We start from the raw sequence: 23,548 nt of genomic DNA on the forward strand, positions 1-23,548 counted from the left end.
CCACTGGAGGGCGCGCAAAGCCTCTTATTTTTGTGGCTCTGGTGTCCTGATGGGGGTCAGCGTCCCTTGTGGAGGCCTGGCTGCGTCACGGTCACTCTCCCCAGAGATCTTTGGAAACCCTTGGAACCTGAGAGGGCAGCAGGGACTGGGGAAGGAGGCCAGGACCAGAGTTAGCCGAGTTCCAACCCTGCTTGGCCCACCCTCCTTGGGTGGCTCTGTGCAAGCTCTGGGCTCCCTGGGTGTCTGCCGTCGCATCAGTCAGTGCCCTTCTGCGGGCTCTCGTGTTGTGTCAAAAGACAGCCAACAGCCAGAGCTAATGAGCAGCGGGTCCTGTTGAGCTGTGTGATTCGGACTGGTTCTCTAAACTCTGGGTCTCAGTTTTCTCAGTTGTAAAACAGGGATAAGAATAGAATCTTCCACATAGGCTGGTGGGAGGTAATGAAATAATTCATGAAAAGAGTGCCTGGCATGCCCACGTGTAACAGAATGTGGCAACAGCTGTCAACGCTTCTCACTGGGTGCCCACCCTGTGCTAAACATTCTACACATTTAATTTGATCCCTCCAACATCCGGCGAGGTGTAGGCACGGTTATCGTGCCCACTTTACAGATGAGGAAACTAAGGTTCAGAGAGGTGACGTCACCATCACCCATCCAAGTTAATGCAGAGGTTGAGAGGCCACAGCTTCCCACATGCTCCTATTCATGGGCTGGAAAGAACTGGATGTGTGTTGGTTGGGCGGGGGCGGGGGGGTGTATTTTCCAACTCTTAGCTGAGCTGGGAGTCCGCCACATTTAAGTAGGGCTGAAGGGGAGAGGAGAACCCGCTTGACAGGAAGGGGAGGGGAGGGTGCTGGTGGGGGAATCTGGTCTGTCTCCCATGGGTCCTCCTGCCACACCCCTCCAGCTCTGCAGACAGCTGTGCTCCATCGCACCACCCAGCAGCTGGCTCAGAGGGAGGGCCTGTGCCGGGGCTGCTTTGCACCCCTTCCAGGGACCCTGTGGAGGGGGGCATGGGAGTGGCCAGGCACTGGCAAGCCAGCGGCAGGCTCTGTCCTGCCTTCCACTGCTGACGGTATCTCAGAGGTGTGCCCCACATCCTGCTCAACCCTCCTGTCCCATCTGGCACCCTGGCAGACAGGACAGCCTGTGGGGTTCTGTGTGGCATCAGGTGTAGCTTCAGAGAAAAACCAGTCTCCGTGGGCACCGCTCTCATGCCAGGGAAGATCCTTGGCATGTTCTTGGGTGAGCCGAGCATCCCTGAGGGTGGTGGGAGAGAGCCTCGTTCAGTGCTGGGCCAGATCCCTTCATCTGCCTGTCTTCAGGGATGGTGGGCTGGGGACTGATGGCCTCTCAGGACTTCCTCCTTCCATACCTGGGGTGGTGGCATCTCTGGAGGAGGAAGGTCATCAGAGATCTTGGTAGAGGTGACAGAGTGCCTTGGAGTAGGCGAGAAGATGTGTGAGAAGGCGAGACTCATTTTCAATAAGTTACGGTGTCAGAAATGTCCTCAGAGACAGTCTTAGTCGCAGCACCCTCCCCATTTTACAGATGGGAAGACTGAGGCCTTGAGAAGTAGAGAGGTGCACTCAAGGTCCTTAGTTAGCTGCTAGCAGGACCAGGGCCAGGACACTCCCCACCATGAGCCACCTTCTTGGCAGGGCTCTGTGGATGCTACCTCTTTGGGGAAGCCTCCCTGGAATTCTCCTGTGCAGAGTTGGTTCCTTCCATCTTAACAACTCTCAAGGCCCTCTGTGCACGCCTGGCCACTTGGGCTTGGCACTTCATATGGTAACTGCTGTTTAACCCTTTGTCTTCTCCATCCAGCAGGGATTTTCTTGAGGGCAGGGTCTGTGTCCGATTTATTTCTGTCTTCACAGCACCCAGTACGGGGCCTGGCATGGAGTAGGTGCTTACTAGGTGTGTGTGGACTGAATGCACAGAAGAGAGGGAAAGGGAGAGAGGAAAAGAGGGAGGGAGAAGTGGGGAGTACAGCCCTCAGAGCGGGTGGAACATAAACAGAGGCAGGTGGGAACAGCCGCCATGCCACTGGGGAGGGTGAGGGGCAGAGAAAGGGGCCAGAAGCTGTCACGGAGCCAGGCTTGGCCCACCGCTGTGGCCCATGGTTCCCGAGGGTTGAGGAGCCCTGGGCCCCTGACCCGTTTGCCATGCCCCACCCCCTGCTGCTGACCTGCTTCCTTCCTTTCCCTTCAGGAGGCGTCCCCTGGGACCTGGAGAGCCCGCCCGTGTGCCTGACTGTGGGACCTGGGCCCGTCCGCACCCTGCTGAGCCTGGACGACACCGTGTGGGCCAGCTGTGGGCCCCGGGTCACTGTCCTGGATGCCACCAGCTTGCAGACTCAGGTACCGGCCCTGCCTTGTGGCTTGTGGGTCCAGGCCCTTGGGGGGTCATCTCCAGGCACACCCTCGCAGACCATCTTGCATTCTACCTGGCACCGCTCTCGGCTCCCAGCCGCGTGTCAGGGATCATCAGAGTTTGCTGGGCAGCAAGAGGGGGCCAGGATCCCTGCGGGGCCCCACCCCCTGCCCCGACACGCACCCTCGGGGCTGCTGTGAGGGGAAGGCTCCCCAGCCCACTGGGCAGCGATCCAGCTCCTCCGTTGTGTCTACTGCTCCCTGTGGAGGTGGAGCCGGGGTCCCTGTGCTCTCACTGGTACCCAGGACCCAGCTGTGCTGAGGGGATAGCCAGTGTGGACGCAGCCATCCTGGGCGCTGGGCTCTTTAAACAGTGTGGACGTGGAGCCTGCTGGGTCCTGCCTTGTCCCGTCACAAGCACTGCTGGATCCTCAGCCCTGGGATGAGAGCCTGGTCCAGGGGCTTCTTCCCATCCCCGCGTGGCTCCCTGAATGGTATTTTGGTGATGTTTGCCGTTCTTTGATTTGTTTGGATTATCAGCTTGAAATGAGCGGCCACCAGGCCCAGGGGGGAGCTGTGGGTGTGGGCTTGGGGTCAGAACACACAGGCCCCCGCATGCCTCCCCGTCTTCTCTCGCCTGCTCTATCCTCTCTCGTATAGCCATACCTCAGCTACTCAACAGCCAGGCGACTGTAAGATCCCAGGGGACTGGGGCCGGGTCCCGGATGTCACTGTCCTGGTTTGGCAGATGGAGAAACTGAGGCCCAGGGAGCTGTGGGTGAGCTCTGAGACCCGGGATTGAACCTCAGGGTCTCGGCGCTAACTTTTCCATCTTTGTTGAAGCATGAGGTGCAGCGTTCGGAGCTGTGCACGCCTGGCTCTGCCTTCCGGTTCCCCCACTCACCTGCTGGGGCCTTGGGGGACCCCGTCTGTGAACACAAGTTTTCCCACCTGTAAAAGGGGAACAAGCATCCTTTCCCTGCGGTCCTTTCGCCGCTGAGTGAGATAATGCTTGGTTAGTGCCAGTGCCAGGAGATATTGGATTAGCGGCTCTTCTGGGTGCTGGAAAGGGAGGTGGGGTGAGAGGCAGCGCCGCCGTGGGCAGAATCAGAGGATTTGGGTTTTGAACTATAATCAACCTTTGAGGAGAAGAGGGCTGGGGGCTAAAGGTGACCCACCCTTGAGGGGCTGCTTGAACAGGACCAGGACCTTTGACCTCACTGGCGGGGCTGGGCCTGGACAGAGGGGGTGGGCTCTGGGAGGGGCCGGGGAGGCGCCAGCAGGAAGGACACTGCTGCCTGCACCACTCCAGCTTCTGGATTTCTTGGTCCTCTTTCTTCTCCCAGGCAGAGCTGGAGCAGGAGCGGGGAGCCCTGAGCAGCTGCGGCCACAGACTCCCTTCCTAGCCCCTGGTTCTCATTTGGGGGCTTCCCTGCTGCCCCGGGCCCTGCCCTGTCACTTCCCTCAAGGGCCTGTCACCTTCTCGGCCTTCTGAGAGGAGGGTGAGCAGTGGGGACTGGCTCCCCAGGGCTTTTGAGGTCCCCAACTGACCTGGGTCTCAAGACATTTGTCAGGAAAAAGGATGAGGCCCCCCTGCAGCCCCTGCCCAAGCATCCCTGCACTGTCACCACGCCAGGCCCAGTGCCCTCCCAGCTTTCTCGGCTGGCAGCCTGCGCAGGCTCTGACTCAGCCAGCAGCTGAGCACTGGGGCCCAGCTTAGGGCAGCGGTGAGAGGGAAGAGGGCCCAGCCCTGCCCTTGGAGGGCCTCCAGTCTGATGGGGGAGACCCAGCCCTGTCCCTGGGCATCTCCAGTCTGATGGGGGAGACCCAACCCTGCCCTTAAGGGGCCTCCAGTCTGATGGGGAGACACAGCTCTGCCCTTGGGGACCTCTAGTCTGATTGGGGAGATCCAACCTGTCCTTGGGGGGCCTCCAGTCTGATGGGAGAGACTCAGCCCTACTTTTGGGGACCTCTATTCTGATGGGGAGATTCAGCCCTGCCCTTGGGGGGGCCTCCTGTCTGATAGGGGAGACACAGCTCTGCCCTGGGGGCCTCTAGTCTGATGGGGGAGACACAGCCTGCCCTCTGTTCTCCATATGGGAAAAGTGAGCCCAGAAACATGAAGAAGCCAAAAGCGGAGTGCGGACGAGACGGGAAGGAGCAGGCTTTCAGAGCTCCCTGTTGGCCAGCAGACATTCTCAATGCTGCCAGCAGGGGAAATGGGACAGGAGAGGGAGAAGGCAGCCGAGGAAAGTGGGAGACAGGATGTGAGCTAAGAGTTGTTTTCAAGGAATAATCTTCTAAGAAAGGATCCAGAGGCCGTAGGACCCTGAAACCACAGGCCCGTGGGAGCAAAGTGGCTGCTGGTTGGGGCAGGCGGTGTGGGCAGTAGGGCCTGAGGAGCTGGTGAAAGCTGGGCCCCCAGGCAGCCCCTCCCAGGGCTACGAAACGTTCGGGAGGGGGAGGAATTGGGAGGCATCATCAAAGACAGAGGCCCTGTCCCTGTCCCGGCCATGCCCACCTCGGGTCTGCTGGGCACCCCACTCCCTTGGAGGCGACTACTGATTTGCCAGCAGCCTGCTTCAGATTGGGGAGATCCTTGCCCCGCCAGGCTGTGCACCCTTGGACCAGGCCCTGGGCCTTCCTGGGCCTCAGTCACTTCATCTGTAAAATGGGATGACAGCATTACTGTGCAGAGTTACAAGAGGACTCAATGGGAGGCTTTATATAAAGGGCTGTTTCACACAGTGCCTGGCACATACTAAGTGTTGGATGAGCATCGGTTATTGTGGTAATTGTTTGCCTAACTTAAGTCCTTATTGCTGTGTATGTGGTTTGTTTGGAAAATCAAGCTCCTCCTTTAGAGTCGGCGGTGTTGGTGGGTGTGGGGTGTGTGTCCGCATTGCAGGTCTGCTGTCCCCTCGCTTCGCTTGCTGGAAGGCTTCCTTCTGCTGACAGCTGTCCTAGGAGCTTGAGACAGACGGGCGAAGGGAAGGATGGGGCCCAGGCCAGGCCCTCGCCCGATTTCGACCCTCACCAGCTGCCGTGCAGTCCCACCCAGGCCCTGCAGCAGCCCACCGACCCTCGGGCCAATCGGCCACGAGGCTCCAGCGTGAGGCTGCGATGATTTAAGATTAGTTCTGGACCAGCTGTCCTTAAGAAGGGGATCAATATGACCTTTGCCCTGCTCTGCATACCTGGAGGGCATCGGGAGGGCACTGGGTGGAGGCAGCCGGGATGGAGGAAGGGGTGGTGGAGGAGGCTCTGCAGAAGGGCGGGAGGGAGCCCAGGCCCGCCGCTCCCCCCACCCCCCGCCCCGCCGCCGTCCGCAGCCGGGGAAATTGAAAAGTTTGTGCGTGGCGCGATGTGAGCGGCTCGCCTTCAGTACAAACAATCCTTTGCACAGTAACGAGGCGATCGCCATGCATATTTAATAAAACCTCGCTTCGCTGCTGCTCGGGAAAGAGGAAGCCTGCCCAGCTCTGTGCCGGGGCTCTGGGAACTGCTCTGTCTGGCTGCTGCTAAATGATCGCCGGACCCAGCCGGCAGCTCCACGCTTGGCTTGGTGGCCAGACGACCCGAGGAGCAGCCTGTAGGCTGGGCTGCTGTCCAGGCAGCTGTGGTCCTGAAGGGGTGCCGAGGGCTCAGCACACGTCCTGCAGCAGCAGCGTGCCTCAGCTCAGACGAGAGGCATTGCTTAGTGGCAGCAACATGCTAGACTCTCCCCCAGGGCTGAGAACCCCTGTGGGGACTGGAGCGCCTCAGAGCTGCCTAGGGCTCCATGCCAGGGGACCAGGAGTGTCCTGTCAGCTGAAGTGTGGTCGCATGGCTCTGGCCCAAGTGTACAGACATTGAGTGTTCATCCAGGGATTGTGTCAACTCTAAGGTCCTTTCCCTTGCTTCTCCCACCCCCCAGGAAGTAATAATAACCAACATGTATTGAGTGTAGTGCGGACCAGGCATGAGGTTAAGTGCTGTACATGTATTAGCTCATTTAATCCTCAAACCACCCTGTGAAATGGGTACTATTATTATTTCACTTTACAGATGAGGAAATAAGAGTCCCAGAGAGGTTAAGTGACTTGCCCAAAGTCACACAGCCAGAAGGAGGCAGAGTTGGGATCTGAACTCAGGCCTCCGACTGAGTTCTGAACCGAGGCATCTTAACCCCTGTGTTGGCTGCCTGGGTGGGCAGAGGCTCGGTCTCCTTTGAGCTGCATTGTCCCCCTGCAGTTTCTGTCCTGTCCTGTGTAACTCTTGGGCAGTGTTATTATTTAAGTGCCTGCTTTTCCCACCAACACATCTTCTGGGCCAAGGATTGCACCCTGTTCATTTCCCCACGTCCGTCTGGCCCACGTCGCTCACGTAGCAGGTACTCTAAGTAAATAGTTGCGGTGGACAGATGGAAGGTGGTGTCCTGATTTGCAGGCCTTTTGTGCAGGGGGTCGAGGGGGGTGGGCACAGGTGAGACCTGCTCTTAGCTCTTCAGGAGCTCGGAGTCCAGTATGAGGAGCAGACCCAGGACGGTCAGTGCCAGCCAAGCGGGAGGAAAGCTGTGGGGCACGGCGTGGGGGCAGGCCCAGGCCTGGTGGGAACCCAGGGGAGGCGCGAGGGGTTCTAGACACGGGGAGGAGGGACAGGACAGGGGAGGTTTTCGGAGGTCAGGATCCCTGAGCTGGGCGGGGCAGGTGAGTCAGCTGTGATGCTGAAGGGGGAGAGGAGGCGGGGAGGATGCCCTGAGCAGAGACAGCACTGAGGGCCAGGCCCGAGCAGAGCCAGCCCCGTGCCGTGTGGGATGGGGTTGGGCGGCTCCCCGGGAGGAGTCTCTGAGCTGCCGTCTCCATCAGGCCCACTTGGCCTCTGCCGGCAGCCCCTGACCTTGCTGAGCCCGTCCTGCGGAGCCGGGGCCGCAGTCTGTCTCTGGGCTCGATGCTTGCCCACCAACTGCTTATTCAGCTCCTTGATCCCAGCAGGGGCAGCAGCGGGGCCTGTTAAATAATAATGTAGCTCACCAGGCCCTGTGTCATCACCGCATCCTCCATGTTCATTATCTGGATCGCCACCTTCAAAGTCTAATCCAGTTGTCTGGAGTTCATTTTAACTGATCGCTGGAGGGGAAGTCGGCTGTGGGATGACTGTTGCATCTTAATTTAAAAAAAAAATGAATTAGCGACAGGCCGACAGGAGGCCTTCGGCTTGTGGGGTGCACTCTGCCGAGTCGGCCTGGTCAGGGCACCGGGGCAAGGCTGCTCCCCAGCACAGCGTGTACTGGGATCTCCGTCACCCCGGCTTGGGGGAGGGGGGCAGTAGTGAGAGGGAGGGGTGCTGGAGAAGGGGCTGGGCTGCGAGTGTGCTTTACGTGATTGGATCCTCGCGTCGCTGCAGGGGTCAGCTGGGCCCGTTGTGCAGATGGGGGTGCCAACTAGAAAGCAGGCCCTTGACTTGTGCTCTGTGACCTCTGCTCCCCAGCCACGCTGGCCCCTCCATTGGCCTCTGAACATGCCAGGCTTCTTCCCACCACTAGGCCTTTGCCTCTGCTGTCCCCCTGCCTGGAGCAGGACCACTGTGCCCACAGCATGTCCCTCGGGCGGCTGCTTCTCATCCCCCAGTCTCAGCTCAGCTGCCACGTCCTCAGTGGGGCCTGCCCTGGCGGCTCCATCATAGTCACCTCCACCCCCAGTCAGGGTCTTGACACGTCAGTGGCTTTATTGTCATCAGAGTGTTGGTCACTGTCTGAAATTGTCTCCAGGACTGTTGTCCCTCTGCACTCACCCAGCCATAAACAGATGAAAACGGGGCCTGGTCTGTTTTGTTCACCGGCGCATCCGAGGGCCGGGCGCTGCACCAGCTTCTCAGCCAGTGCTGGTGGGAGCGTGCAGGGACCCCCTCCTCTGTTGGGTGGGTTGAGAGTGGGGCTGGCTGCTGCCTTACGTGTTTGAAAATCTGGGCGGGAGGAGGTTTGGGGCTCTGGTGCCAGATGGAGAAGTGCCTTGGAGGAAGCAGGCCAGGAGGCTACACCAGAAAAGAGGTGGGAAGGAATTTGGGGAAAGGGCTGGTCAGAGGGTCTTCAGGCTGGGAGGGGTGGGTCCTGCTCGATAGCAGCCACCACCGCTGGGCAGAGGGACTCGGCAGGTGGGACAGATGCGGGTAGGACAGCTGTGTCACACAAGGGCCCAGGTCCCACCTCTGACTTGCCCCTGCGCCAGCCTTGAGGCGTTTCCAAGGCAGCCCCCTTTCTTCCCAGAACCTCCTGGGTGTGATTGCAGAAGTACAGGCCTGGGGCCAAGGCTCCCCCAGCCCTGCCTGGAAAATGCCAGCACACAGGGCAAGATACGTCTGGTTTGGGCCGTGGGCCTGGCTCCCACTCCACAGGGCTGTTGTGAGGGTTAATCGGGGCAGCTGTTTCTCATTGGGCCCCGGCGCCCCACCCTGGAGAAGCCTGTCTGGCCCCTCATCCATGTGCACTGGGTCACAGCACCGGCACTGGGCCCTTCTCCTCCACAGCACTTGCCATGATGATCAGATTCGCCAGATCGAGGCCCTGTAGGGCAGGACCGTGCCTGGTGGGCTCCCGCCACATTCCTGGTGCCAAGACCAGGCTGATGTATAGTGGGTGCTCAGTGAAAGGTTGTGGAGAGAGAAGCAGTTTCCATCAGGGAAGTGGGCTCCGTCTGTGGTGGATCTAAGTGTGCAAGGAGCATGTGGCCAGGGTGGGCAGAAGAGCTGACCAGCTCCAGAGCTCGGTGCTGAGCACGGAAGGTGCTTCCCCAAGTGCGTGCTGTCAATAGTCCCGCCTTGTAGGGGTTCCAGCATCGTCTGCCCCGACTGCTCTGCCCCCTGCCCCCACCCCGGCGCCTGGGTGCTGGCTTCTGATACCGGAACTCATGGTTTTTGGGGTTTTTTTTTGCGGTACGCGGGCCTCTCACTGTTGTGGCCTCTCCCGTCGTGAAGCACAGGCTCCAGACGCGCAGGCTCAGTGGCCACGGCTCATGGGCCCAGCCGCTCCGTGGCACGTGGGTTCCTCCCGGACCGGGGCACGAACCCGCGTTCCCTGCATTGGCAGGCGGACTCTCAACCACTGCGCCACCAGGGAAGCCTGGAACTCATGCTTTTTGTCATTAAGCACGCCAGAGAAGAAACTTCTCTGGTTTCCTGGACACCATCAGACCCCAGATTTCCCCCTGCCCGTCCCAAGCACACCCGCCCTCCCCAGCCTTAATTTTCACGTTTAGTGCCCAAACTTAGTTTGCATGTATTAGCTGTTGTAAATCTATCATAACAGTGTGATGTGGCATGAATAATGCATCACCGGGCTGTATTAGTTTTCTGTCTCCTATCTTATTTATGACACGAAACAGGTGGGAATTTGCAAAAGCGAAATCCAGGCGCAGGGATTCTTGGGTAATGGTATGCAAATTGGTGTGAGCGTGGAAAGATGCACCAAGTCCTCGGGTGTCCAGGGAGCCTCCAAGGCCCAGAGCCCTGGTGTTCAGGTCACCCAAGCTTGTGGATCAGGAGTCATGATACTCCATGGGGTCATCTCAGTTCAGCAGTTTTCTCTGAATTTTTTTCAGTGTGTGTGTCATTGTTATGGTTGTCATCCTGTTTTTCTTTCTTGAATTAAATGTTGGCAGGTGAAAGTCGAGAACTCGATTTTCTAAAGGTTGTGGAGACTTCCCAGGAGGAAAGTAACAAGTTCCAGAGGAGTGCAAGTGTTTTCTAGTAGCCTGAAGAAATGAGGTTAGATGTTCAGAAAGTCTTCCTTTCAGGAAGCTTATGAAGGATAGAATGTGGGGGGTGGATTTGGGGATCCCGTGGGGCTCCCTTCCTGGGGGCGCACCGATGGGTCAGAAGTGGTCCAGGGCCATGGTTGCCGCCTCTGCTCTGGGGTCTGGGGGTTGTGGGGACATATCTCAAAGGACGTCCTGTGGGACTTGGGTGGCTAAGGGGCTGGGCTCCAGGCTTCCTCTCTTCTCACCAAGAAGAGCTCAGGGCTTTCTTGTCTCTGACGTTTGGTTTCCCCCCGTCCTGGAAGATTTGGGTTGATGAAAGGATTTCACAGTTAAAGAAAAAATTGTTTGAAGCCGTTGGCTCAGGGAACAGGTTCTGTGAAACCATGGAGGAGAAAAGGGAGATGGTAGAGGGAAGGCAGATGGGAGGGGACGTTGGAGAGAGAACAGACTGGGACTGGAGATGGGGCGGGGCAGACGATGGCGCTGGGGGTGAGGTGTGGGGAGTGGGCGGTCCTCTGTCTTCTGAGCCACTGTCCCCCAGCATCTCTGGCTGTCAGTCTGTCCTGCCCTCCACCATGGTTACTCTCCCCTCTGAGCCCTGCTGCAGGATTAGGGATGGGGACACCATAGGAGCAGTTGTCCAATCCCCTGGGGTTTGGCAAAGACACAGAGAGCCACGGACGGACCCACGGAATGCCAGGCCTTGGGCTGGGCCTTAATACAGTGGAGGCTGGGAGCGCCGGCGGGAGGGGTCACACCAGGAGAGGTTTAGGCCAGTGCCCCGTGCTTAGGGTGCACGTGGTGGTTATGTCATGGCCTTTGGAAGCCTGGCCACTGGGCTGGGGGAGGGTCTGCCCGGTGGGAACCTCGAGACACATTGCCGGCTGCCCCTGCTGAGGTCTGAGCAGACTCGGCTGATGGTCAGTGTGGACTCAGGAGCCAGGTTGGTTGGTTTCGACCCCCAGCTCCACCACCTGTTGCCTCAGTTTCCCCACCTATAAAATGGGGATCATTACAGAACCTACCTCAGGACTAAGCAGCGTGATGTACGTAAAACTCCCAGGGCTCTCTGCCTGGTGAGGAGTCAGCACGGCGGGCAGGTGTCAGCCACTGTTTTATGGTGACTACAGGACCTGCTCAGGATCACAGGGACCACCCCCCCCCCAGGAGGTGGTGGAGCCCAGATCTCAGGATGCTTGTGACTCCAGTGCCTGTGCTCACGAGCACATGTGCATGTGAGTGCACATGGGTGCATGTACATGAGAGAGAGGGAAATGGGTTGAGTATATTAATGTCATATAGGTCCTTGTCTGTGATCTGAGAGTGCTGACGGCACCCTGTTGGGACCTGAGGGCCTGGGTCAAGCCTGGAACCAATCCCCCCTCTCCGTTATCCCCTGGCCGCATCCCCAGCTCCCACCCCCTCTGGACAGTCCCCCTGATCTCTCACATGGCTGCCACAGCTCCCCAGCGCCTTGGGTGTGGATCTGCGCCTGGTCCGAGAGGCGGCCCTCTGCAGAGCCTTTCACTCGTACCCTGAGCGGGACGGCAGAGAAGACGCCTTGGCCGAGCCTGCTCACCTCTGCTGCTGAGCCCAAGGGGAATCTGGAGTCCAGGCCGTCACGAGGCAGGAGGCCCCCCTCTGGTTAAGCAGGGGCCACAGGTGCTGAGCAGATGCCGTGTGAAGGGGTGGGGGCCATGGAGGGCTGGGTGGGTGCCTGGAATTGCACCACGCAGGCTCGCTCGAGCAGGGCCGGCAGGTGTAATGCCATCTGCCCCTTGGAGCTGGAAAGCAATGCTGAGCCACCACGGGAGTTCTTTCCAGAACAAAGCTCCCTCACACCTGACCCTGCTTCAGCCTGACCACCCAGGCTGCCTCTTCCCTGGCTCTTCCAGTCCCCAGCTCGGGGGTCGCACTGGCTGGGGTTCCAGTCCCTGTGCAGGGCCCTGGGCTCCAGCAGCGGCCCCCACCCCCATGGACCTGCCTCTCTGGTGTGGGTGTGGTGAGGGGGTCACGGGGCTGACAGAGACCCCCACTCATGAGTTAATGCTTATCGAGACTCACCCAGAGGCTGGTCCAAGCTCTTTGAGAGTAGCGACCTGTATAACCTTCACAACAGTTTAATGCCGGTGGTCACCTCATTACCCACCCTGTGAAAGTTGAGGAAACCGAGGCAGGAAGTGGTGGAACTGGGACCCAGACCCTGATGGTCTGGTCCTGAGCCCATGGCCTCAATACCTCTTGGAAGCAGGAGGCAGGTGACAAGATGACCTCAGGCCACAGCGATGTCCCACCGAAGGTGAGCCAGGCAGCCGAGCTCAGCCCCACTACTTCCAGGACAGGCCACCCCCCTTCTGAGTCTCAATTTCCTCATCTGACCAGAGGCTCCGCAGTCCCACCAAATCTCGGGGCTGGCGGGGGCTCCCAGAGTTGAGCTAAGCTGCGGTGAGCGCAGCCCAGATACACACAGGTGCCGAGCTACACGTCCCCAGCTCTCCTGCTTGGTCTTCACTGGGGTCCCTGTGGTGCTGGAAAGGGACAGGCACCAGGCAGACCCCGGTGCAGCCCGGCACCTGCTAGTCCAGAGCAAGGCTGGAGCAGACCCACAGCCAGGGTGCTCGGTGGCCCCAGGTGGCCTGCAGTCCGGCTCCCTCTCAGGTGTCTGCACTGCATCTGCTGGCTTGTATAATTGAAGAAAACAAAAGGAAATTAAATAGGACTAATGAGGAGACTATCCATAGCCCACACTTTGAGATGTTTTTTAGCCAGATACACAGGTGGATGTCAACTTGGTTTAGTTTTTTTTGGTTGGTTGGTTGGTTTTCTTTTCCACTGTAGTTTATTACGGGATATTGAAGTTTTGTTTTTAAGGACAAAACGTTGGTGTGGCCACAGCAGGACAACCATCCCTGCAGTGGCGCTTTCTGTGGGCCTTGCTCTGGGTGTGGTGGGTGGTAAGGAGGGTCTGTGCCCACCTCCTTATGTGCCTAGTGATAAAGAAGCTTCAATGCAGGAATTTTTAACTTGGCGGCGGGGGGCAAGAGTGGTTTACAGACTCTTTTGAGATGTTGGCAAAAACTATTGATCATCTTTCTAGAAAAATGCACCAAACACAGCAAATTTTGCACAATCAATTCCAAAATGGGTTGTTGACGACAGGTTTGGGACCGGCTATCACTCTTAGGGCAGAGACGTCGTCCTTCCCTTTGTCCCTTCTAGGTTCCCGGGGTGGCCCTGAGCTAGGAGAGCCCAGCACCCAATGAAGTCTCTTGCTAGACAAGAAGGGCCTCGCCCCCACTTTACAGATGAGTAAACTGAGACCCAGAGGTGTTAACTGACTTGCTGATAAGAGGTAGAGGTGGATGCCACATCTTAAGCCTCCCCACTGGCACACCATCCCCTGGCCTTGACCAGGTCCGATTCTGAAGGCAGAGTGTTAAGATTTGGACGGAGCCCCACAAAGGTGTCTGTCCATGGCTGAGAGGTCAGATGTAGGCTTTGGAGTCCCATTAGGGTGACCGACTGTCCCGTTTAGCCCAGGCAAGGAGTTGGACTTCCAGTGCTACAACTGGGGTCTCTCTGGGCAAACTGGGACGAGTGGGTCACTCTAAGCTGGAATTCTGGCTTTCCCCCCATTTTCCAAGCACAGTGACTTTGTGAACGGCACTCAGCCTCTCAATTTGTTTTCTCAGCTGTAAAATGTTGGTAAGAATAAGATAGATAAGGGAAGGGAGTTGTGTCCTAATTGTCTTTAAAAGACTGCCTCTGCCTGCCCAGTGCAGCGGCTTGGAGCATGACCTCTGGGTCTCAATCCTCAGCCTGTCCCCTGGCTGGCGGAGTGACCCCACACCGCTTTCTCGAAGCTTCAGCATCCTGCCTGTTAGGTGAGGATGGAAGGGTGGTGTCCTCATCCCAGGTTGCAGGGGTACTAAGCAGAGCCAGAGCTGGCAAGGTGCTGGTGAGTGCTCCGTGGATGGTCTCTGGGGCCATGACCGGGCCTCCCAGGCCAGCTGGTTGTGGTGACCGAGCAGCGAGTAGGAGGCAAGAGCCCCTTCACGCCCACACCCTGCTGGGGAGCTTGGCAGGAAGGTGTCGGGGGCTAGCGTGGAGCTTGGAGTCCACAGGTCAGGCCCACACCCCAACTCCGCCCCTGTCTGGCGGGTCACCTGGGCTCATCGTGTCCCGTTCTGGGCTCTTTCCCTCTTCTTTCGTGAAGGCCTCTGGGAAGATGAAATACCAGACATGGCATGGCCTGGCACACAGTAGGTGCCCAGAGAGCAGTAGCCTTCTGCCATTTCCTTGGCAGCCCCTGGCCCCCGAAGGCCCCAGCATCCCTTCCCGGCTCCTGGCGATATCGCAGCTCTAATGACTTTGAGTGCTGAGCTGCTCACGCCAGGAATTTATGGAAACCAGGCCCAGAAGCATCACCTGGAGGCACATAAATATTGTAAGACTGAGGCTGGGCTGTGTCAGCACTACTTGGGATGGGATTACTCACCTGAGACCCTCTGAGCAGATGTCTGCCGCAGGGCTGCCGTGAGGCTGCTGGGAGAGGGCGAAGGGGACGGGGCTCCGGGGCGGCTGCAGGACGCTGGCTTGTCCCTGCTCCCCTGACCCGCTCCTGCCCACAGCCGCATGCGTGGGGCGCTCACGGTGTGCTGGCCCCGTCCCATGAACCGCCCAGCACCCCGTAAGGCAGGTTCTCCTTGTATCTCCGTTGGCAGATGAGAGGGGAGACCGAGTGACCCTGCCAGAGATGAGCTGGGAGCCGGGAGTCAGGCCCGGGCCCTCCCCTCCAGCGACCAACCGTTTTTTTTTTTGAAAGATAACTTTACTCCCCTGACTCCCAACTTTTTAATTTAAAAGGAGGTTGAAAGAATAGTACAATGAATGCACAAATTGTCTTCACCTAGTAAACCAACTGTTAACATTTTACCATAATTTTCTTCCCCTATTATATACATATACACACACACCTTTTGGGGCTAACTCACTTAAAAGCTAGTTGCAGACATCATTGCCCTTCATACATAAATACTTCAGCTGGGCTCCCTTATATAACCTCAGTAGCAGTATCGTGCCCATCAATCTACCGACCATAGGCCCGTTTTCCCAGTTGTCTTCAAAATATAGCTACTCCCCATCACCACCTCCGGCATCCAGCTGGGAACACATGTTGCATTTGGTTGTCATGTTTCTTTTGTCTCCTTTTAATCTAGAATAATTCCTCTCCTTTTTTTTTTTTTTTTTTTTGGCCTCCATGATAGTGACTTTTTTGAGGGATCCAAGCCAGTGTCTTCTCATAGGTCCCACCAGCTGGAATTGCCCCATTGTTTCCTCCTGATGAGATTGGAGTATTTAGCCAGATTCGGTGTAGGAAGCCGTGCCTTCCTATCGAATCCCTGGGGAGGCGGGAAATGCAGGCTGGTCCCATCCTGCATCACTTGGTTAAGGTGGGATCTGCCAGGTCTCCCTATCATAAAGGTACCAGTTTCCCTTTGTAATTACTGTGGGGGATTCTTGGAAGATGGGAGACTATCCTGTTCCTCAGTGAATTTTCACTACAAACTTTATTTAAAGAGGAGTTTCCTCCCCCCACTTAACCCTCCTCCTTTATTACTACTGCAAATTCAAAGAGTATTTTTAAAATCCAGTGTGCTATCATCCAGGACCATTGTTATTACTTTTGATGCTCAAATTGTCTCAGATTTGCACACCAGGAGCCCCTTTGTGCCGGGTCCTGGGTCCTGTGGACACTTCCTCAACATTCTTTGAGCACTTGCTTGCTTGTCTGCCTCTAGAGAAGCTCTAGGCTCATCTGGTACTTCCCCTGCCCTAATCAGCCATTTCTCCAGGGTTCCCTTTCGTGGGGAATGGTGTTTAGAAACCAAGAAGTGGTGTGCTCACTGCTGCCGGGGTGTCATTGCTTCCAGACCCTTTCAGTGGACAGAGCCAGGAGAAAAATCTCAAGTTCATACTGATACCTCTAATTCAGGTCCAAGGTCATAGAGCTCTACCCTAACTTCTCACTCTACACTTGACTCTTCTGTTTACCCTGGTTCCCAATAATAACATCAGTGTACTTCAGTCACACTGTGTAGTTTCAGAATCACTGTGCCTGTTCCATCACCACCACCAAGCTTACTAAGTAAAGTTCAGGATTTTTTTTTTTTGCGGTACACGGGCCTCTCACCGCTGTGACCTCTCCTGTTGCGGAGCACAGGCTCCGGACGCGCAGGCTCAACGGCCATGGCTCACGGGCCCAGCCACTCTGCAGCATGTGGGATCTTCCCGGACCGGGGCACGAAACTGTATCCCCTGCATCGGCAGGCGGACTCTCAACCACTGCGCCACCAGGGAAGCCCAGTTCAGGATTTTTTTGTGGATCTTTTTGTCCTTAAACAAGGACCAAGGTTGTGTAGTCAGAGTGCTGAGTTCCCAGCCTACTTGGATGGATTCTTTTCTATGTGGGTGTGACCATGTTCCAATAAAACTGGATTCACCAAAACAGGCGGCAGGCTGGTGTAGCCTGAGGGCCATTGTGTGAACACCTCTCGTCCAGAATATCATCCTAACAGAGCAGCTCCTGGTGCAAGGTAAGCAGCCAGTAAATAGCCATGCCTGGACCATAGGGGCCGAGTGGGCAGGAAGTATCAGGCCTTCTGGGGCCCAGAGGAGGGGCATGACTGGGCTGGTTGTGCTGGGGGGCAGGGGGCCTTCTTCAGGAACAGGGGGTAGAGGCCTCTTAGATGGTAAGGTGGTCCCCCCACTCCTGGGCCCCCCAGGCTGGCCAGGGATTAGAGGAGGTGTCCAGAGGTGAGAATGGGGAGCCATGGCCTGGAATTGGGGTGCCAGGTGGGCAGTGTTTCACCTGGTCCTGGTTGGGAGGAGAGGAGAGCTTGATAAGCTGATAGTCTCCCCGGCTCTGGGCAAGCAAACACCCCATGTTTGGAAAACAAAATGAGATGCATGCTTGTCAGCTCCGAATCCAGTGGCAGCAAAGGGCTGGGCCTCACTGCCGCCTGCTCCCACCCAGGGGTGCTGTGCTCAGCTCCCTCCACCCTCCTGGGGGACCCACGATGCCAGGGTGCCACCTACCCCTGCCCTGCATGCCCAAGAGGCCCAGCCCCAGTGCCCTAGACCCGGCTTCCTCCAGTAGGCTCCCGGTGCGGGGGGAGGGGTCCTGGCAGCCCAGGAATAACTGAGGAGTGAGGGGCGGAGGCTGGAGCTGCCCCTGTTCACACCTATCCCTGCCCTCACCCCCACTCGCCTTACCATTGGACTTGGCAGCTTTGCACAGGCCTTGGGCAAAACCCTTTGGGCCTGGAGACAGACTTGTTATGCCTCTGGAGGAATGAGCCTGGATGTCCACTGCTGACTTCTTTTTTATTTATTTATTTTTTTTGCTGTACGTGGGCCTCTCACTGTTGTGGCCTCTCCTGTTGCGGAGCACAGGCTCCGGACGCGCAGGCTCAGTGGCCATGGCTCACGGGCCCAGCTGCTCCGCGGCATGTGGGATCTTCCCGGACCGGGGCACGAACCCGCGTCCCCTGCATCGGCAGGCAGACTCTCAACCACTGCGCCACCAGGGAAGCCCTGACTTCTCTTTTAATTAGATTCTGACGGCAGCACGCCGGGCTGACTGGCTGGAGACTCAGCTGCAGCTTTCCGTGGGCCCAGGTCTCTCGGTTATAGCGCGGTTTGGCTTTTTCTGAGGCAGGAAATGCTTCTGACCTTCCTCTGGGAGCCGGGCAGGAGTCTCGCTGCACGGGTGTGAGCATGCACACACCTTCCTGTTGGTATCTATGTGTTTGTGCATTCATGTGCAAGTACGTGCGTGCCGGTTTTTGGAAAAGTCTGCAGACGAAGCACGTTGGGTGCCCCTTCCATCCCGCTGCCCCATCCGTTCAGCCATCTGCTCGTCGACGGCGGGCGTTGCGGGACTGTGGATCCGGCCTCAGGGTCTCATCTGTGATGGGGGTTGGTGGTTCCTCGGCTGGACTCTCCCAGCAAGGGCCCCCTCGGGGAGGTGTCCTGTTGTAACCATGGGCTCGGCCTGGGTCTGAGCCTTTCAGAAAGCTGAATGCAGGCTGGTGCAGGAAGATAACCACCCCTTACCCCCGACAGCGGTTTCTTTCCTTGAAGGAGAGCTCCTCTCCAGAAAGGAGCTGCCGGCCAGCACTGCCAGGGCAGGGGACAGTAGACTGCGGAGCAAAAGGCCAGAGACTTGGACGTTCCCCTGCTTGCCCTGCGCTGCACGGACTGAGCCCGGCTTTGTGGAGGCTGTGAGGGGGCTGGGCCTCTCCCCACATCCCAGGGCCGCCTGGCTGAGCCTCCAGTGCCTGGGCCTTCACCGGGGCACGGGAGGGGAGCCAAGGAAGGAGCAACAGAGACAGCCCCCCAGGAGGCCCTAGTCTGAGCCCCCAGTCTGAGGGAGGAAATCGCTCCCTGCCCTCTGAGTGTGCCCGGCCTGGTACGCGACCCCCTCCTCCCCACTGGAGCGCCCACTTTGATGGAGATGAGGCACTCCTGCCCCAGAGGGAGCTGCAGCTTCTGCTCGAGGGGCCCCCCATCAGGGGTGAGCTGCGCGCTGGGACCCTGCCTCCCAAGAGCAGGCCGGAGCCCTTCCTCTGGGACCCTGCACCTTCCTGTCCCCCCAGCCCGTCCGTCAGGCCACCCCACCTGGGCCACAGAGCTCAGCCTGCAGGGACTGGCTCAGAAAAAGCCATTTCATCAGCCGTCTCACAGCCTTGCCCTCCACGGGGCCCCGTGTTCTTTTTTTTTTTTTTTTTAATTTATTTGTTTTTGGCTGCGTTGGGTCTTCGTTGCTGTGCGCGGGCTTTCTCCAGTTGCGGCGGGCGGGGGCTACTCTTCCTTGCGGTGTGCGGGCTTCTCACGCGGTGGCTTCTCTTGTTGCAGAGCATGGGGCTCTAGGCGCACGGGCTTCAGTAGTTGCAGCATGTGGGCTCAGTAGTTGTGGCGCGTGGACTCTAGAGCGCAGGCTCAGTAGTTGTGGCGCACGGGCTTAGTGGCTCCGCGGCATGTGGGATCTTCCCAGACCAGGGCTCGAACCCGTGTCCCCTGCATTGGCAGGTGGGTTCTTAACCACTGCGCCACCAGGGAAGCCTGGGCCCCGTGTTCTGATCGGGAGTGAGCACTGAGTTCATTGGCTTGGCTCCCCCTTGGCTCCCCATGGAGACCCCCCTGCCCCAGCTTCTTTATCTCGGTGGGAAACCTCCAGTGATTTGAACCAGGATGGAGTTGGGGCTGAGCCGGGGCTGGTGTGACAGTGGCAAAAGAAACCGAGTCCTCTTATTGCCACTTCTCACTGGCTAAGCCCACGCGAGGCCCAGAATTCCAGCCCGCTGCCGCACAGCCCTCGAACTGAACTTCTTTCAAAGGTAAACCTGAACTTGTCACTTACCAGGCTCAGCCCCCTCCCGCACTTGAATACAATCTAAACTCTTCGCCGTGGACTTCAGGGCTGCCGGGTGTGATCTGGCCCCTGACCGCCTCTCCCACCTCTGTCTTGCCACCGTGCTCCCCAACACTGACCACCTTTCTGTCTCTCAAACACGGCCAGTTCATTCCTGCCCCAGGGCTCTTGCATTTGCTGTACCCTTTGCCTGACATGCTCTCCCCTCCCCCATCCCACATCCCAGATCCGATTCCTTCACATTTTTATTGTCTCTGACAAATACTACCTCCTAGAGAGACTTTCTCTGGTCACCCAATCTTAATGGCACCCAGTATTTTTACTATTGGGAGTAATCTTTATTTGTTTTAACTGTGTGGGCCCCTTGTTTATCTTGTTCATCACTATATTCCCAGCACCTAGATCCACGCCAGGAATATCATAGGGGCTCAAGAACATCTGTTGGATGGATGAGGCCGTATTAGGAACTGGATTTGTGCTAAGCTCTCCCTCACCCAGGAGTCCCTATAACTCTCATGACAGCCTCCACCTACAAATGGGGAGACTGAGGCCCAGACCTGGGAAGTTATTGAGGAAAAATGAGGTTTAACAGCAGGCCTGATTCCACACTGATGTTCTGGCCAACACCTCCTGCTGTCCTGGGCTTTCACGCAAGATCTGCTCTTTATAGAAAAAAAAAAATGGAAAATCAGACAACTGGAAAGGAGGAAAATCAGCAGGTACGGCCCTGGAATAATCCTCAGTGCGCAGGTTTCACCTCTCCTGCCCCTTCCCCTCCCCCAGTGTTGAATGTGGCCTTTTGCTTTTGTTCCTGTTTGCAATTACTGCTATAACATTCACATTCTTCTACATTCATCACACAGTCTCTGTAAACATGACGTTGAATAGATGTAGGACAGTCCACCGGGTGGATGCACCAGAGTTACCTGACTGTCTCTAGTGCTTGGGCCTCTATCTAGCCTGGTGCGCTGGGGTGGTCGATGTTTAAGTAACAACTCAATGTCATGGCTGGAATTCAAGCATCCATCCATTCGCTCTTTGACCAGATTTCACTGTGCGCTGGGCCGTATGCTGAACAGGGAGGGTGTTGACGGGCCTGAGGCTCAGTGTCTGTCCTTGGAGTTCATGGACCGGTGTGGGAGGCAGCCGAGCAGGGCCAGAGTGGAATAGATGTCGTCAGGCTGGAATGTGGCAGGCAGAGGAAGTGGCCGGTGCAGGGGTGGCTGGAGTGGGCTTCATGGTTGAAGATGGTGAAAAGCTTTTCCCAGGAGGGCAGTGGGTGGTGCACGTTGCAGACAGGCCATCTCGAGGACAGAGGCGTGGCTGCATAGTGCATCCTGAGCATCCTTCAGGCCTGGGCTCCGGTTGGCCTGGAGCATAGGGAGCCTGCCAGGAAAGGTGGGAGTTGGGGCAGAGCTGAGGCCTGGAAAGCCCAGCTAAGGAACTTAGACTTTCTCCTGCAGTAGATGGGAAGCCTGATGTTTATCTCCTCTCTTTGTAAGAGTTTTTTTTTTTTCTTAAATTAATTAATTTATTTATTTTTGGCTGTGTTGGGTCTCTGTTGCTGCACAAGGGCTTTCTCTAGTTGCGGTGAGCGGGGGCCACTCTTCGTTGCTGTGTGCGGGCTTCTCATCGTGGTGGCTTCTCTTGTTGTGGAGCACGGGCTCTAGGTGCGCAGGCGTTAGTAGTTGTGGCTCATGGGCTCTAGAGCGCAGGCTCAGTAGTTGTGGCGCATGGGCTTAGTTGCTACGTGCCATGTGGGATCTTCCAGGACCAGGGCTCAAACCCGTGTCCCCTGCATTGGCAGGTGGATTCTTAACCACTGTGTCACCAGGGAAGCCCTTTTTTATTAAAGATTAAAATTTTATTTAAAACTGTAAAAAAAGTCAAGTAGCACGTAATGGTTTACCTGGAAAGGCCCTTCCTACTCCCCGTCTCCAGTCCTGCTTCCTGGAAGAAAATACTTTCACCTGTTCTGTTTTTAATCCACTGGGCACTTTTCTTGTGACTCAGTTGTTCCACTGTTTCTGGATTTATCAGTTTTGGGACATTATGTCTCGCCTCCCTGCAGTGAAGACGAGGGTTTGGCTCACGCCACCCACCTGCCTTCCCCGATAGTTCTGTTCTGTTGGTGCCTTCAGACCTTTAGATAATATACGTCAGCTCTCACTTCCTCTTCCGTAGGCTTGCAGCTCTGTCTTTCCCTTGCATCGGCGTCATGGTAGAGCCTGGTGTGTGCTTGTCTTCCCTCGCTCCACGTTCGGTGCTGTCACGTGGGTAGCTCGAGATGGGCCATGTTAGAAGTATTTACACCACGGGAATCAGACACAACACACCAGGATTCCCCCCGCCAGTTGTTAAAATGTTTACCGACACAGCACTGCCGGGCTCCTGAGGTTTCTTCCCTCTGACTTGGGTTCAGGCAGAGGCCAGGTTAGCTTGGCTCCCAGAGGCTTGGCTGGCTGGCCCCGCCCAGCACTGACAGCCCTCCCTCTGTGCCGCAGCAAAGCTTCGAGGCACACCAGGACGCCGCCGCGAGTGTGACACACATGGTGAAGGCGGGAAGCGGCGTCTGGATGGCCTTCTCCTCCAGCTCCTCCATCCGCCTCTTTCACACGGAGACGCTGGAGCATCTGCAGGAGATCAACATCGCCACCAGGACCACCTTCCTGCTGCCAGGTGAGGCTGCTGCTGGGCCGTGCCCTGCTGTCCTGGGGCTGTGAAGGGAGGGAGGGAGCAGACATCCGGGAAGCAGCTTCCACGGCCAGGCCAGCCCATCTCATTAACCCTTGAGGCAGCCTTTGGTCAGCCTTGAAAACTGGGCCTCCCAGAGGGGAAGCAGTGGGCTCAGGATTTGAACCCAGGCCTGTCCTTCCAAAGCCCTTCTGGCTGTCACCACAGCACAGCAGGCGGGGGCTCGTGGGAAGTCAGGCTCTGAGCTCAGGGGACTCCCCCAAATCAGGCGGCCACTAAAAAGCCACGCTGGGCAGGAAGCCAGGCTCATCTATATCTGCCACTCCTCAGGTTGACCAAAACCCCATTTCTGCCTCAAATCGCCTTCAGAATAAGGCAAAGGGAAAGAGAGACAGTCAACTAAGGGTCTCTTTCCTTAGAGATTTTTAAAGAAAGGCAGTTGTCCCCCTTAGTTTGCCATCAGGTTTGGGGCAAGGGGAGGGTGAAGACCTTGGATATCATCCCCTTGGGGCCCGTGCTTCCTCCTGCAGAGCTGTTTGTGAGACCCGAGGAGAGGATTAAGATCTGAGCTCACCTAGCACCCCCGCTGCCACCCAGCATCTGCCGAGGCCTCTGTAGAATCGGCTCCAGGCATCTCCCCTACTGTCTGCTGCCCCAGTCGCTGCCCAGATCCCTGTGGGCTGTGCTGGGAGCCAGGGCAGACATGTGCTCAGGGTCCATCCCTACCCCCAGCGGGCTTTAGAGCAGCCCTCAGGGCTGGCAGGCCTTGGCCTGCCTTGCCCTGACCCAGGGCTGGTCTGGGAGGGTGTGGGGACTGTTCTGTTCAAGCTCAGCCGACTGGGCTGGATGCAGCAGCTGGGGGCGCCGAAGGGCCCCAGGGCCAGGGAAACAGAGAGGCGTGGCAGGCTGAACCTGGAGCTGATTGTGAGAGGGGCTTGGCAGATGGGCCTTGGCAGAGGCTGGAAGCGGCCCGGGGGTGGGGTGGGGGGGCAGGGTTGGTTACTAAAAACAAGATCAACAACAACAGTGATAGTACCTAGTAGCTGCCAACCTGCCAGGAGCCCTACAGTGAGCTAGGTCCCAAGGGCTTTATGTACAGGATCTCACTGTCCCCATTTTACAGATGCAGAAACTGAGGTTTGTTCAGCAGGGTAAAGTGGCCAGAGGCAGGACAGGGAGTCACATGAGGTCGGACTCAGTTCAGAGTTCCACTGGGCGTAACAGGGGAAGAGATGTTTTCAGAGGTGGCCAGAGTCCTGGCTTGGCCACTGTTGGGTCTTAGCAGGTCTCTTTGCTTCCTGGAGCCTCTG

General features: G+C 57.3%; 1 protein-coding gene across 5 annotated transcripts in view; it reads left to right on the plus strand.

The window, feature by feature from the left end:
• ARHGEF10L (Rho guanine nucleotide exchange factor 10 like) overlaps positions 1-23,548 on the plus strand; it is a 145,576-nt gene that overhangs the window by 113,710 nt on the left and 8,318 nt on the right. For all 5 annotated transcript variants that reach the window (XM_082613283.1, XM_082613286.1, XM_082613284.1 and 2 more), the window contains 2 exons: positions 2,215-2,363; positions 22,049-22,223. In XM_082613283.1, coding sequence (XP_082469409.1) covers positions 2,215-2,363; positions 22,049-22,223 — 324 coding nt within the window. The remainder of the gene's footprint in view (positions 1-2,214; positions 2,364-22,048; positions 22,224-23,548) is intronic.

Source organism: Mesoplodon mirus (genome assembly GCF_964341445.2).
Source record: "Mesoplodon mirus genome assembly, chromosome: 3".
NCBI classification, from domain to species: domain Eukaryota; kingdom Metazoa; phylum Chordata; class Mammalia; order Artiodactyla; family Ziphiidae; genus Mesoplodon; species Mesoplodon mirus.